General features: G+C 40.8%; 1 protein-coding gene across 2 annotated transcripts in view; it reads right to left on the bottom strand.

The window, feature by feature from the left end:
• The window catches only part of GRPR (gastrin releasing peptide receptor), a 98,179-nt gene extending 82,004 nt beyond the window's left edge, over nucleotides 1–16,175 (bottom strand). For both annotated transcript variants that reach the window (XM_032620611.1, XM_032620610.1), the window contains exon 1: nucleotides 15,611–16,175. In XM_032620611.1, the coding sequence (XP_032476502.1) occupies nucleotides 15,611–16,023 (413 nt within the window). In that variant the 5' untranslated portion in view covers nucleotides 16,024–16,175. The remainder of the gene's footprint in view (nucleotides 1–15,610) is intronic.
• Nucleotides 16,176–16,376: the final 201 nt, after the last annotated feature.

Below are 16,376 nucleotides of genomic sequence, written 5' to 3'. Positions count from 1 at the left end.
TAAATGAAGCGAGGCATCCCCACTCCTCAAAAACTAGCACTTTTAATAATCAAAAGCATATCTTCAGCACCTACTTTTGCACGGTCCTGTACTAGGTACAGAAGAGGTCAAGAGAAGCATAAGCCCTGGACACTCAGTGACATTTTCTCTTATTCCATCCTGGAAATTAAAAAGGCTCATGCACCCTGGGTCACAGGACTATGAGTTTCTTAAGTGTTGGGTCTATGTCTTGTTCATTTTATGCCTATTTTGCTTATTGAACAAATATATAATTAAAATTAAAAATCTAGAACTGTGCACCCTATTTGTCTGGCCTGTATTGTCTCACTTGCAGGTAAGGAAATGGGTTCACAATGCTCAAAATAACCCACTCCTCCGCTGCCACGCTCCTAGCCAAATCCTCCTCTCAAGTCCACTTAGCCCAGATCAGTCTGGACACCATCTTATTAGGCTTTTCCCAAGAGATCTCCTGTGACCCAAACACATCCTATTTCTCTAACCATACCAAGCCCAGAAGAATCCCTGGGGGTACTGAAGAAATGATTCTCCCTGAGCACAATTTCCCTTTTTAGCAATTTTAAGGTGACTTGCTTACATGAGCGCATAATGAAAAGATGCTCCCTCCTATGGGAGCTGGAACCCAGCTAAGTCTGGGTTTAAAACTCTCATTTTCTTTATTTAAACAACTGTTAGTGTCACAGAGGACCCAGGCATGCTGGAAAAGACACGTGGCTTAAAAACGTTGGCTTGACTCTCAATTTTTTGATGATCCAAAAGCTAATGTGCCTGATATGATGGTGCCTCATACCGTAAAGCATCACACAGCTGTATGATCTGTCTTTATGATCTTCCCTAGGAAGTCTGTCCTGGCTAAGTGGACAGGGGTCATGGATCCCCTTAGGTCCCACTCCATCTAAATAGGAAACTCTCTCTGCTAAATGACCACCTCAGCAAGTGTGTACACGCCTGCATATCAGGGACACCAACCTAAGGCCAGCTGGCCAAACCTGGCCTTCTGCCTGTTTTCATATGGCCCACAAGCTGAGTGGTTTTGACATTTTTTATGGTTGGGGGAAAAAAATCAAAAGAAGAAGAATACTTCACAACATGTGAAAATTACACGAAATTCCCATTTCAGCGTCCATAAATAAGGTTTTACTGAAATTCAGCCATGACCGTTTGCTGACATCATGTCTATGGCTGCTTTTGCGCTATAATGGCAGCGTTGAGGGGTTGCAACAGGGACCTCATGGCCCACAAAACCAAAAATATCCACTATACGGCCCTTTACGGAAAAGGTTCCCCGGTCCCTGGCCTATGTGCACTGAATGTGTGACCAGGGCTCACGTTTCTGTTGCTCTCTGCCTGTCCACACTGGAGCTGTTGGTTCCTTCTTTACACAGAGGAAAGCCCGTCTTGCATTTCACACTGAACCGCCCGTTAGGCTTATTAATTTGTGATAGTGAAGACTACAGGCCACTAACCTCTGGCACTGGTCTTCCAGTATTAAACACTCATGGCTCAGGATGCTTAGTCAATCTGTCAGCACATTTAAATACTAATTTAGTATCTCAGGCTCTCCTTGGCACAATGGATATAAAAGTCCCTGGCCACTAAGGATTTAAAATCTGGTCGAGGGGCTGAGATACATCCAGGTAAAGTCCTTAAAGAACAAGAGAATGATACTCACACATGTATATTCTCCTTCGTGGAACACTCAGAACAGATGATGCTAGGTCGGTATATGCCCTGCTGTCATCATGGTACAGACATATGAGAATATGTTTGATTATAAACCTGCTTTATATATAACTATGGAATATAAAACTTAGGCATCCTCAAGTCCCATTTCCTTAACTTAAAGAAGAGGAAACTTGTGCCCACAGAGTTCCCACAGCCGGTTAGCTGAAAACCAAGAGTAGAACCTCCGTCTCTGGATCCCCAAGTCACTTATATTTGTCTACAGCACTTCGGATTTGCAGGCTTTTTAAAGCACAAGTGAAGAATGCTTAAAACTAAATACTGACCACATTTATCTTCATCTTGTAGTATATATATGTATTCCTGAAGCCATCATTTTAACCTTCAATTTCACCTCTGTTGACAATCTAGGAAAGAAAAGATGCCAAATTCTGATTTTTCTGCTCTTCTGTGATGTTTCCAATCATTTAAAGTGGAGAGGGAAAAGATAATAATGAAATTCTTAACAATCTGTTCTGTCCACCATTTATGTTAAAATAAATAACATTTCCCATATGTTCTCACGGATAAACTACTGTAATTTTGTTTTTACATAATTTTATACTGTTTTAAAATTATGTTTAAAGTATTTCTCATAACAGAGGCCTGATCCTGGTATTAAATTGCCTGACAATAAAAACAAGCACCACCAAAGAGAATAAAGAAACCCTGAAAAGCTTAAAGTTGACCTGTAGTTATTCTATTTATATGTAGACAGCATAGAAATAAGTGAGTCACATGGACCTATTATCTATTGTCACAGTAAATTCTTCTCACACTGGAAATAAATTTCTTTATGTGCCACATTTCACATTTTCCCCCTATTTCTTTCCTATGTAACCTTTAGCTATCACCACTGGCCAATTAGTCTGGGTACAATACAAAAAAAGAAAAAGTAATAAAGAACTGAAGTTTAAAGAAGTGTATCTTAGCAACATTTTGGCGCTGTCCTTCCCACAAAATTGCAGCTTTTATCAATCACTGCATAACTAAATGTCAGCTCTAGCTCCTGCTTATTGGGGCTAAGAGACCTGGCCTAGTTGAAAGATCCCAGAGGCTTTGATGTACCTATAATACTTGGCAGTGTCCACTGCCGCAGGCCTCAGCTGAGATTCCTGACTTATGCACTTTGAGGTTAGCCAGAGCTCATTTCTCTGCATCTAAATTGCTGATTTAATTTGAGCAATTAAATGCTGATGCTGATCTCTCTGATCTCTCTGAATGCTGATCTCAAAGGTCTGACTAGGTGGTTCTGGACTCCTCTTTAGAGGAACTGGGATGTGGATAGCTTGGTGGGCAGCAGATCAGGTCTTTAAGAGAGGTGGTACAGGATTTTCCACTTCTGATAATGGCAACCTAGCTTGTTGCTGACCAACTCTCCAGAAATGAAAAGCTAGAAAATCCCTTTGAAAACATCAGAGAAATAACAAGGCAGTAAGGATTCAAGGGGCCAAAATCCTGGAGAGAAAGGAAATGCAAAGAGATGAAGCTATTATTCAGCATCATTTTCCCCTTAAGGCATTTACCAAATTTCAAGCAGCACCAAGAGAAACTGAGAGCTGAGAAGAGCTTCTAGCTGTTTCAGGATGAAGGGGAATAATAAATGGAGTTCAGGGCCCACAAAGGAGAGAAGCCAGGGTAAACACCCCAGGCTTACAGTTGAGATGCCCAAAGAGGTACATCCTAATAGTAGCACTGAACCAGAAATAGACCAGTTCTCACAAAGACCAAGCCCAGCCTCCAATCTATTCAATCCCTGACAAGGTCAGATACACTGTCACCTCCTACCTGCCCACAAGAAGCAAAAGCTAATCTTTTCTGGAAGATAATACTATCCAGAGCCCCAAATTATCTACACTTCTTCATATACAAAATCAAGTTGTCAAACAAAAATTTCCTCATATACTGGGAGAGAAAACAAAATGGTCGAAAAACAAGAGAAGAAATATATAATAGAAACAGATTTATAGAGGTTCCACAAGTTAGAGTTACCAAAGAGGGATTTTACAATATATTGGGACTAATTCAAGAAATTAGACGACAAGATGGAATCAAATGGAAATTCTAGAATTGCAATATACAGTAACTGAAATTAAGAATTAAATGGAAGCTTCAGAAGCAGACTAGACACAGCTGGAGAGAATTTTTGAGCTGAAAATGGCCAGAGTGAAGTACAGTGAGACAGAAGGATGGAAACACAGAAAAGGTAATAGAAATGAATGGGCAAAATGGTGAACTGAAATTGTGTTTAAAATACTTCCCAGTCACAGAGGCCTGACTGAAGTATGAAATCGCCTGCATCAATAAAAGCAAAAACAACCAAAAGGGGAAAAAAATTTGAAAAACTTTAAGTTAACCTGCAGTTATTCTATTTACATGTAGACAGCATAAAGAAGGAGAGCAAAAAGAGAATGGGGCAGAAACAATCTTTGAAGTTGTTATGGTTGAGAACTTTCCAAATGTGGCTAAAATCATCAAGTCACAGGTTTAAAAAAAAAGCTATGAATCTCAAGTAGGAAAAATACAAAGAAAACCACACCTAAGTGCAACATAGTAATGCTGTTGAAAACCAAAGATAAAGAGAAACATCTTAAAATGAGTCAAAGAGAAAAAAATCAATAATTTTAAAGGAGCTACAATGAAACTGACATCTGACTTCATAGCAGAAGTCAGAGGACAATGAATAGCAACTTCAAAGTGGGGAAGACAAGAACAGCCAGCCTAGAATTCTGTCCTCTCCAAATGACATTAAATAAAGACATTTTCAGACAAATGAAACCATAAAATGTATCCCCATTAGACTTACACTAAGTGAAATACTTAAGGACGTTCTTTGGGCAGAAGTGAAATAATCTCAGATGATGTCACAGAGATGCAGGAAGGAGTGGAGAGCGAGAAAAGGTGAATACAGGAATAAATCTAAAGGTAAATATGTGAGTAAATGTAAGTATGTAAAAGCAATTAACATAATGTCTTGTGGGGTTTAAAATATGGATAGAGTTGAAATATAGAACAACAATAACCAAAAAAAAAGGCAGGAGGAAATTAGAATGAAGTTAAAGTGTCCTATTACCCTTGTCTGGGAAGTAGGAAAGTTCTAATTTATAGTAAATTTTAATAAGTCAAGGATACATGTTGTAAACACTAGAGTAGCCCCTAAAAGAATATTGAGTTTGTATAATTAACAAATTCATGCCAGGAGGTGGGGGGAGGATAGAATAATTTAAATGTTTAATTAATTGAAAAGAAAGCAAGATGGGAGGGAAAAAGGATTATGAAACAGGTGAGACCAACAAAAACCAAATAAAATGGTAGATTTAAACCCAAATATAGGGACTTCCTTGGTGGCACAGTGGTTAAGTATCTGCCTGCCAATGCAGGAGACATGGGTTCCATCCCTGGTTCGAGAAGATGGCACTTGCCATGGAGCAACTAAGCCCATGTGCCACAACTACTGAGCCTGCGCTCTAGAGCCTGTGAGCCACAACTACTGAGCCCGCGTGCCACAACTACTGAAGCCCATGCACCTAGAGTCCATGCTCTGCAACAAGAGAAGCCACCACAGTGAGAAGCCGGTGCGCCACAATGAAGAGTAGCCCCCGCTCACTGCAACTGGAGAAAGCCCGCGCGCAGCAATGAAGACCCAATGAAGCAAAAAATAATTAATTAATTAATTTTAAAAAACCCCCAAATATATCAGCAAAATTGAGGTTATCAGAGTGTCTGTGTTTATAGGGCAGAAACTTATAGCCAAGTTACAAATAGCAAATACATTTGTGTGAAGTCACTCATGTCATGCATACTCACAAAATACCAACATTGACAAAGGTAACTTAAAATTCATAATGCAAAGACATCCATGGCAAATTGGTTAATGGGCGCCATCAATTAAATGAGTATTTAAGATTACTCAAGGCACAAGAAAACGTGAAATGCTGTGAAATTTTACAGCCCGTATAGGAAAGAAACTTGATAGTGTCTTTCTCAGATGATCTTAAACATTTGATAATAATCTTAAACACTTACATGACATTACCAATAATGAGTTATGAAGCTGAAAGAAACTTTTCTAACCTCTCATTAATAATAAGTCAATTTGAATCAACCATGCGAGAAGACTGAGGTATCTTTCTAATTTCTCTATAGAAAAACATATCACCCAACAGGCACATGAAAAGATGCTCAACATCCTTAAGCATTAGGGAAATGCAAATCAAAACCATAATGAGATATCACCTCACATCTGTCAGAAGGACTGTCATCAAAAAGAACACAAATAACAAATGCTGGCGAGGGTGTGGAGGAAAGGGAACCCTCCTGCACTGTTGGTGGGAATGTAAATTGGTGCAGCCACTGTGGAGAACAGTATGGAGGTTTCTCAAAAAACTAAAAATAGAACTACCATATGACCTATTAATTCCACTCCTGAGCATATATCCAAAAAAACCAAAAAACTAATTTGAAAAGAAACATGCACCCCAATTTTCACAGCAGCATTATTTATAATTGCTAAGATATGAAAGCAACCCAAGTGTCCAGCAATGGATGGATAAAGAAGATGTGGTATATATATATATATATATATATATATATATATATATATACACACACACACACACACACACACACACACACACACACACACAATGGAATACTACTCAGCCATAAAAAAGTAAGATTTTGCCATTTGCAGCAACACGGATAGTAGAACCTACCAGAATTCATTCATTCTTTTATTCCTTCCTTCATGTATCCATCTATTCATGTGTTCAATACACACTTATCAAGCACCTACTACAGGTTAGGGACTGTCCTAGTGTCAGTGAATATGCTAATGAATGCCATAGCCTCTCTCTTTTTTGAGCTTATATTCTAGTGGTAGGAGACAGAGAGTAAGCAAGTAAACAAACAAATGAACAAAATAATTCTCAAAAAGATTATAGCGGATGATATTTATCCAAGAGAAATGGAGACATACATCCATACAAAAACTGTACGTGAATGTTTATGACAGCTTGATTCATCATCATTCAAAACTGAAAACAACCCCAATACCCATTAACTGAAGAATGCATAAACAAACTGTGGCCTAGCCATGCAATGGACTCAGCAATAGAAAGGAAGGGACTACTGATACATGCAACAACATGAGTTGAAAGAAGCCAGACTCAAACAACTACACACTGTATGATGTCATTCATATATTTTGGAAAAGATCGGTGGCTGCCAGATTTATTTTTTCTTTCTTTCTTTGTTTCTTTCTTTTCTTTTACTTTTTCTAGGAGCTTTATTTTCTGTAAGAACAACTTAGTGTGTAATGGAGGTTATAAACTAAAGAAAGTTTGGATGTGGAAAAAAAAATTCCCTCCTGGGTGGAGGAAGAGGATAGACTACAGAGGGACATGAGAGAATTGGGGGGGCTGATGGGATGTTCTATATCTTGATTGTGCTGGTGGTGGTTACATGACTGTGGAAGATTGTCAAAATTCATAGAAATGCACGACTAAAAGTTTACTGTGTAAGTTACACCTCAATCAACCTGAAAGAAGAAACTGAATGATAGAATAGCGTTGGTCATCACTTTAGTCTCAGTGGCCAACAAAGACCTCCTACAGAAGGTGACATTTAATGTGTAAAATGAACCTGCAGCCTCTTAGGGGTTCCTAGGGAAATCAAATCATTTCATGTAGCAGCAAATATCAGATACTAATCCAATACTTAATAACCAGAATTTCAAAGATGACTGTAATAAAAAAGATCCCTTGATCTATTACAGGGAAGTAGAAAAAGGAATGAAGAAAAAATTTTTTCTTTTATTCTGCAAAACATGTGTTTTAATTAAGAGAGAATTTATGCAAACCCCACACGCTAGGAGGATTTACAAGTGCAAAAATGCAAATTTAGTCTATTTTCAAAGGACGGTATTGAGAAGCACAGTTCAAAAACACCTCACCAGGGAGTCCTTTCAGTCTATGCTCTATGTTTCATGATTAAGCATGTGACCTGTCTCGCCTCCATGCATTTTAAGTCGCCAGAAATGATCATTAATCACATAAAAGTCTACCACTTTAAAAGACAATGTGTGAGAGACAAGGTCAGACTTCTTTGCTGCCCTTGTCTCCATAGCACTCCAACTCAAAGAGTCTTGCTGGGAACCCCCCCTCCCATTGCGCCTGCCCTCTGAGCACTCCCAGAGCCGGCCAGCAGCTGTGACAGATCCCGCCCCACGGCGAGACAGGAGCTGAGTTTCCCTCTGGAGAGGCAGCATATGCTTCAGAAAAATCATACCCTAGAGAAGTTATGGACTGGTGATTCATGTAAACTCCTTCAACAGAGAGACTTCCTGGGAAAGTTGCTTTACGAGAGATTAAATTGTCCTCCCTTGTGACAAATGGCCAGTCTCCTTGGGATCAGTGAAGCTGGGCTCTAGAACAGTAGAGGAGCTTTGGAATGACTGGGGTGATCCCCTCAGAAGAGGGCTAACTTGGAATCACTCAGGGTATCTTTCCACAGAACAGTAGAGGTCAGGATCAGTAGCTCCCACTGCCCAGAGAAGGGAAATGGAATCAGACTTTGTTTTGATGGTTTCTGAAGAAAAGTTTTCAGTTTCCCTGAAGGAATTGGGACTTGGAATGAGGAAAGCGGGGTTCTAGTGTGACTCTACTCTGAATTTGTTGTGACGAGGCCAAATTCCATCACCTCTTTTGGTCTCTGTGTCAAACAAGGTGAGATATTGTGATTTATAAGAAATATATATTTGGTCATTCAGATGACCAAATACATATTTCTCATATACGTTTGGTCTTGTCCAGTCCCTGGCTCACACTCTTAAAACCCTTGGAATTTCCTAAGTGTGTTGAGAGTGATAAAGGTGTCTTTTGTTATGTTAATGACTTCGGGAAAGGAGTTAAGGTTGGGGGCTGGTCACCAAGTGATTAAACTCGTGATTAGAGGGCTGGGACTTTAAGTCCCAGCCCCAGACCTCTGGGGAGGGGGATGTGGCTGGAGGTTGAATCAGTTGTCAGTGGCCAGTGGTTTAATCAATCATGACTTCGTAAGGAAGCCTCCATAAAAACCCAAAAGGACAAGGTTCAGAGAGCTTCTGGGTTGGTGAACACATGGAGATGCAGGGAGAGTGGCACCTGGAGAGGGCCAGGAAGCTCCCTTTCCTTGTATCTTGCCCTATGCATCTCTTCCACCTGGCTGTTCCTGAGGATAAAAGTATTGTACCCTTTTACAATAAACCAGTGATTTAATAAGCAACATGCTTTCCTGAGTTCTGTGAGTCACTCTAGCAAATTAATAGAACCTGAGGACAGGGGGTCATGGGGACCTCTGATTTTTAGCCAGATGGTCAGAAGCACAGGTTTGTGACTGGCATCTGAAGTGGGAGTGGCGGGTGGTGCAAGTCTCAGTAGGACTGAGCCCTCAACCTGTGAAATCCGACGCTACCTCTGGGTTAAATAGTGTCAGAATTGAGTTGAATTCTCAGACACCTAGCTGGTGTTCTGAGAATTGCTTGTTGGATGTGTGGGGAACTCCTTCCCCCAATGTTGGAAATTGAGTCTCAGAACACCATGTATAAAGGTATGAACTTGAGAATGACTTCTACTTGTAGCTGCTACACTTCATCATCTTGTCGCTGCTTAAACATCAACCACGCTGTAGTTATTGTCCTCTTACTAGATGTAAGGTGGGCCTGGGCGTTGTAGCAGGCACAGACCCCATGGAGCGTCTCATATAATGAAGCAAGTAGAAAACACATCTATAAAAAGGACCTAGTAATACAAGGTAGGATAAATTTGATATTTAAAGAACAGTACAGGCAAAAGCATCTTAGGAAAGGGGAAAATATCAATGAAAGCCAAAGGGTCGGGGAATCTTCATGGAAGAGAAGGGCTTGAACTGTGCCTTGAAAGACTGGTAGCATTTGGATAGATGGAGGGAACAGCTCAGTCATCAGGGAGGGGGAAGTGAAGTAAAAGAGGGGAGAAGTCAGGCAGCATGTATGGGAGGCGATAAGAGTTTACCTAGAGCAGTGTTTGCTCTGGTGACTTTTGAGATAAGAAGGTAAAAAGATAGACTGGCAGATGGAAGAGGGCCTGGCAAAAGAGAATGGAAGGATCAGACAGAAGTTCATAGTGCAGACTGGAAAGTGAACCCCATAGGTATTCTTCAGAAAGTCTCAAAACTTCATCAGTGGGATGCCTAAATTCCCCAAGCCTGTGACTGGTGATTGCACTGGTTGCCTGTATTCTTCTCTCTTCATCTTTGAGCATCTTCCAATAGAAGATATTTTACAGACAGGAAGAGCCCATGCAGCTGGGAGGCATTCGTTATTTGCCTGAGGGATTCCTGATAACCTCAATGAACGAAAGCAGCTAACATGGATCCTGGGAAAGAGATTTGGACGCCAAGGCACAGAACAAACTTTTTTCTGCGTTGTCCAACAGAACTTTCTGCAATTATGGAAATGTTCTGTATCTGTGCTGTCTGTGCTGTCCAGCAGAATCACATGTGGCACTGAGCACTTGACATGTGGCTGGTTTGACTAAGGAACTGAATTTTTAGTTTTATTTAAATTAAATCTTGGGAGTTCCCTGGTGGCCTAGTGGTTAGGATTCTGGGCTTTCACTGCTGTGGCCCAGGTTCAATCCCTGGTCAGGGAACTGAGATCCCACAAGCCGTGTGGCGTAGCCAAAATAATAATAATAATAATAAATTAAATCTAAATTTAAATAACCACATGTAGTTAGTGGCTCCCATGTTGGACCATGCAGCTCTAGATGTCAGGAAAGGCTGAAAACTACATTATCTCATAAATTCCTTGCAGTGAATTCAAAGAATCTGTACTTCAGGAAGGTTGCATTAATGTAATACTTTCCTGTTTCTTTACACATTCCAAATCACAAGGGAGGGGAAAACTTAGGAAAAGTCTTTTCTATGGAATCAAAGAAGGATCACTTTACAGTGGAGCACATCTGGCCATAGGATTTATTCTGTCAGCCCCATTCTAGCAGAAATAAAACTGAGTAATAATACTGCAGCAGACACAAGATAACTTGGGCATGTAATATAAATGCTATTAACATTAAATCCACCTTTATTCTTTGCTTTTATACTGGAAAAGAAAACGCAAACTCTCCTTACCCTTTTCCTGTTAGGTCTTAAATTCCACTTATATAATACTGAGGCACCTAGTATAGAGATGGGCATCTAGTAGCAAAGACCAGTATGTAAAAAAAATATCCATCCATCCCAAACATTCACTATCTCTCCATCCATCTGCCCATCCACTCATCCAACCACCCATCCTCCTATGCATCCACCTCTTTCCATCTATCCATCCATCAACCCATCTCATCCCCCAAATCTATTTACTGACTCACAAAGAATAGATTTTCTCTCATTTGCCCAAATAATGAGAGCTTAATAGAGAGGAACAGAGAAGAAGCAGGCGATTGTGTGATATATTTTTTAAGAGTATGCTTTCAGATGATTAACCATACTTTTAATTAGTCAATATTTATTTATTTATTTTTAACTTTATTTAAAAAATTTTTTTAATTTTATTTTTGGCTGTGTTGGGTCTTCATTGCTACGCACAGGCCTTCTCCAGTTGCGGCGAGCGGGGGCTACTCTTCGTTGTGGTGTGTGGGCTTCTCATTGCGGTGGCTTCTCTTGTTGTGGAGCACAGGCTCTACAGTGCGGGCTTCAGTAGTTGCAGCACGCGGGCTTAGTAGTTGTGGCGCATGGGCTTAGTTGCTCCACGGCATGTGGGATCTTCCCAGACCAGGGATCAAACTCGTGTCCCCTGCATTGGCAGGAGGATTCTTAACCACTGCGCCACCAGGGAAGCCCCTAATCAATATATATATATATATATATATATTTTTTTTTTTTTTTTTAAATAAATTTATTTATTTTATTTATTTAGTTTTGGCTGCTTTGGGTCCTCGTTGCTGCGCGCGGGCTCTCTCTAGTTGTGGCGAACAGGCTTTAGAGCGCAGGCTCAGTAGTTGTGGTGCACAGTCTTAGTTGCTCCACGGCATGTGGGATCTTCCCGGACCAGGGCTCAAACCCATGTCCCCTGCATTAGCAGGCAGATTCTTAACCACTGCACCCCCACGGAAGCCCTAATCAATATTTTTTGATCACCCATTAGGTACAAGAAACCATCTGAGGCACTGTAAGATATAATATATAAGCAATCTCTGCCTTCTACATTCTTAATAATCTACTTGAAAAGTCAAAGCAATGAATATACGAGAGACTAAAATAAGACAAATGAATGAAATACTTCAAAACAGCAAGATGAAAGATGTCACGAGATAATTCATGTATAAGCCTCATGTTTAGAAGAGGGCCAGAAAATCTGGACTAGAATGGTCCAACTTAAGGCTTTAAGGAGGAGGCTTGAGCCAGAATCTGAGTGATGGGCAAGATGACAGATAAAAATCATGAGTTTAAAATTTGGAAGGACCTTAGAAATAATCTAGCTCAAGTCTATTATTTTACAGATGATTTAACTAAGGTCAGAGAGGTAAGAGACTTGGTCTGACTCCCTTATATGGGTAGTAATGGCAGAATAAAAGAAGCCTAAAATGCAGGGCTATTGATATCCATTCCACTTCCATACATCACATGGGTTGGGGAGAAGAGTCTTCTATTTAGGAAGGGAGAAAGGATTCTGGAGAGTGGATGTGACTCAGCATAAGCAAGGAAGCAGAGCCAGGAACTTGTTGGTGTAACAACCGTGTATGAGGATCTCAGTGTGTGTAAGGAGGGGGAGATAGCATGGGGTGAGGGGGAGGCTGGGACCAATAGTGAAGGGGTTTGAATGCAAATCTGCAACTGGTCAGTTTCGTGAAACACAGAATTCTGGTTTCTGGGACTGCCTTGAAGTCTCCCTTTAGTGCCCCAGTATAAACTTTTCTAGAAAAATGTTATTCTTTTCATATTAACAAAGACTCAAGTTCACCTGGGGGAGAGAAAGCTGCAGAAGGGAGGCTGGGATGAGTACTCGCATTGCTGGTCAATCTATAGGGGTCAGGGATGGATGGGGGCTAAGAATTTGCATACTTTTAAGCTCCCCAATGATTGCGATGATCATCCAGTTTTGAGGGTCTTCTGGTTCACCCTTTGACCAATCCATCAGATAAAGACTACCACTTTGGAAAACTCTTTGACAATATTTACTAAATACCTGCCCCTATGATCCAGCAATTCCCCTCCCAGGCATATACCCAAGAGAAACACTTTTGTTCCCCCAACAGGCATGAATAAGAATACCCAGAGCAGGTTATGATCAACCCCAAACTGGAAAAAATCCCATGTCTGTCAGTATTAAAATGGATAAATAAACTGAGATATATTCATACAATGGAACACTACACAACAATTAAAAAGAATAAGCCATTGCTATGTGCACCAACGTGGATGACTATCCCAGACATAAGGATAAGCATAAGAAGTATGATTCCATGTATATGAGATTAAAGAACTGGCAAAAATAATACATGGTAATTGAACTCAGAATAGTGATTGCCTCTCTATGGGGTTGGGTATTAACTGGAAAGGGACATAAAGGAAAATCTTGGAGTGCTGAAACTGTTCTTTATCTCTATCTGGGTGGTGATTATGTTGTTATACAGAATATGTGAAAATATATTGAGCTGTACACTTGTTCAGTTTACTGTATATAATTATACCTTGTTGAGAAGAAAAAAATACAGATATTGTGTGTGTGTGTGTGTGTGTGCATGCGCGTGTGTATTTGCCCTGCCAACCTCATGAGGTTGTTATAAAACTCCAATAGCTTTTAAAGATGAGACACATAGATAAGTACAGTCTTATATATTTTAACTAGCTCAATACCTATTCTTGCTGAAATTGGTTAGAGGCACTACTTGTGATTCAGGTAATTGGTCAGCTTTTTTAAGCCTTAGCAAAACACAGAAAGTTAGTTATATGGAAGCTTACAGTAATTTCTGAACTTGGGGAAAGATGTGCGGTAACTGTAAACTTACTGAGGACACACCAGAGCTGCCAAATGGTGCAGCCTGGCTGTTGAGAGAGCCTTTCTGCTGATGGGGAATTTGGTCTGCTTTGAAACCCCGGAGAAGAGTTCCCTGCAGCTGTATTTTTCCATTGCACTCCCTCATTTTCCTCTCCCTCACTCCCCCCTCCCCCACTCCCCACCCCATCCCAGGAAGACAGGAAAGGCCATCTGTACCACTGCACTCACCAACCCGGAAACCAAAATCTCATCATCCCATCAAGAAAATGACTGTCATCCTGAGGTGCCCTTGGCCACTGGTAACCAGCCACAAACTTGCTGCCAGCTCCACAGTTTGCCTGCCCTGGCTCAACAGTGAGACTGCCTGTGGTCATCAGGCCTTGGTGGGCATATGTTCAGGGTTAGAGCGAGCTGAGAGTGAGTGGCAGGAACCGAGAAACCCTGCCTAGTGGGTGCCATGTGCAAACCTCGTTCCTGGGCTATTATTTTTCAGTCTGAAAAAGTTCTGTGTGCTGAGCAGTGTACTTCAGGCAGCTAAGTATAAACACATGTCTACAAATACTGATAACACTCTCTTTATTTGTCCATTACTCCACAAACCCAGATCACCTGGGGACTGTTTGTTCCTCTACAAAGTGAGAATCCAGCACCTTATGTATTAAAATGTGGGACATTTTCTTCAGAGTATAAATTTTCAAGAGCTGCTTCTATGCCTTCCTCAGTACACTCTCAAATCCCTTTGTATCTTTAACACCATAACATACAGTTGATTTTAAAATAAAAATTGATAGTCTCTGTTTCCTTGCACCAGTTTTTCTTAATTTGACCATATGGTCGACAATGTGTCTGAAGCCTATTCATTACTGTGTCCAGTTCTAGAGCCCAGAAGTACATAAGACATGCTCAGCAATTTATGTGAACAATCTGCAGGTATTTCCTGACTGGTTATTTCAAGCAAGTGTTTTTTACGTGATATACACCTGATAAATGCTCAAAGAATGAATATGAATGTTAAGAATGAATAAATTGTGAATTTTTAAGCTAATATGTTCACACAAGAATGCGTTCACAAATATGTATATTTCCCAGAATAAAACACTGTACTGGACTCCCTCCCCCTGCCCAAAAAACAAAAACCCTAAAAGTATTGTATATGGAAGTACATCAATAAAGATACTAAAATTTGAAATCAACCTTGAATGGAGCTTTCTCAAGGAAAGAAAAAATCCAAATAATGCTTGGTTTCACCTAAGAGATACTTAGAAAAACCAGCACACAAACTGTTCGGTTCCAGAGAACCAAATACAACATCAGCTGTGAGAAAAGTTAAACTGTCTGAAGAGAATGGATTTCAAGGAAATGCTGCTTATTTTCTCCTCTTGGTTATTTCTGAAAGAACATTTGAAGAAGAAATGCAGTGGGACTTTTCTGTTCTCTGAAGACTTTGAATTGCTTCCAAGAAACATTTACCTGGGGTTTAAACTCTATTAGGTGTGATTTTTTTTTTTTTTCCTCACCAGTCAATTAATTTTGCAGGGAGTGAGAAGTTAGGAAGAAGCAAGGCTAAGTCAGCTGTCTCCAGAAAATGCACCTCAATTTTATACTCAGAGATCTTTTTTCTCAGCCCCCCCCCACCCCCCACGCCCCCCCGCTATCCACTGACTTTTCTTTCTGAAACCAATATGTCAAACTCAAGAAGTAGTCCCTAGAACAGAAACATGCCTGGAAGGGAATGGGAGTTTGAGTGAAACTTCCCTGCACACAAACAGCCCTGTTTGTCCCGATGTGGTAGCTCATTTACCGAAGCATCTACCACCCTCAGAGAGAAGGTCGCTGTCCTCCAGGACTTACCTGTCTGCTGAGAGAGCTGTGAGTGTGAAGACAGACACCCCTACCGAGGTAAGCTGGATAAAAGGGATCACTTTGCAGCCAGTCCTGCCAAACAGCCATCTGTCGGCCAGGTACCTGCTGGCATCTACAGGTGCACAGGTTACCAGGAGCAGCAGGTCTCCCACAGCCAGGCTGGAGATGAATAGGTTCGGTACATTTCGCATGGACTTCACGGTACAGAAGATCTTGATCAGGGTGATGTTGCCAACGAGGCCTATCAGAATGATGACCCCATAAATTGCAGGGATGACATACAGGACCCCTGGGTGGAACCAGTCGTCGTTCGTGGGGAGATCCACACTGTGATTAGAGATGTTGCAGTGTACGAAATGGTCCACATCCAAGTTTAGAAGCCAACAGTCATTCAGAGCCATCCTCTAGGTTCTTTCCCACCTAAAAAGTGCCCTTAGATGCTGTTGCTTAACTTTTGACTTTGCAGTTTGGTGAAGATGATGATAAAATCTATGCTGGGCTCTTTATCTTCTTTAATAAAAATACTCTGAGTACATAGAGACTATGGCATTCAAAATTGTCACTATTCTGACGCTGGCGCTGCTCTGGTCTTTACGTGACCAATGTAATACATCTCTAAATTCAGTAAGTTAACAACAAAACACCCACAAAAACTCAGCTCCCAAAGGGCTTAGAATCAAACCCACTCTGTACCAACTCCTTCTACCTCCATTCTAGTCTGAGTCTCCCTGGCTGCAGTTTACTAAGAACTTTT

Source organism: Phocoena sinus, chromosome X (assembly GCF_008692025.1).
Source record: "Phocoena sinus isolate mPhoSin1 chromosome X, mPhoSin1.pri, whole genome shotgun sequence".
In the NCBI taxonomy this organism is placed as follows: domain Eukaryota; kingdom Metazoa; phylum Chordata; class Mammalia; order Artiodactyla; family Phocoenidae; genus Phocoena; species Phocoena sinus.
Note: the sequence above shows the minus strand (reverse complement) of the source record. Positions and strands in the feature narration are given on the sequence as shown.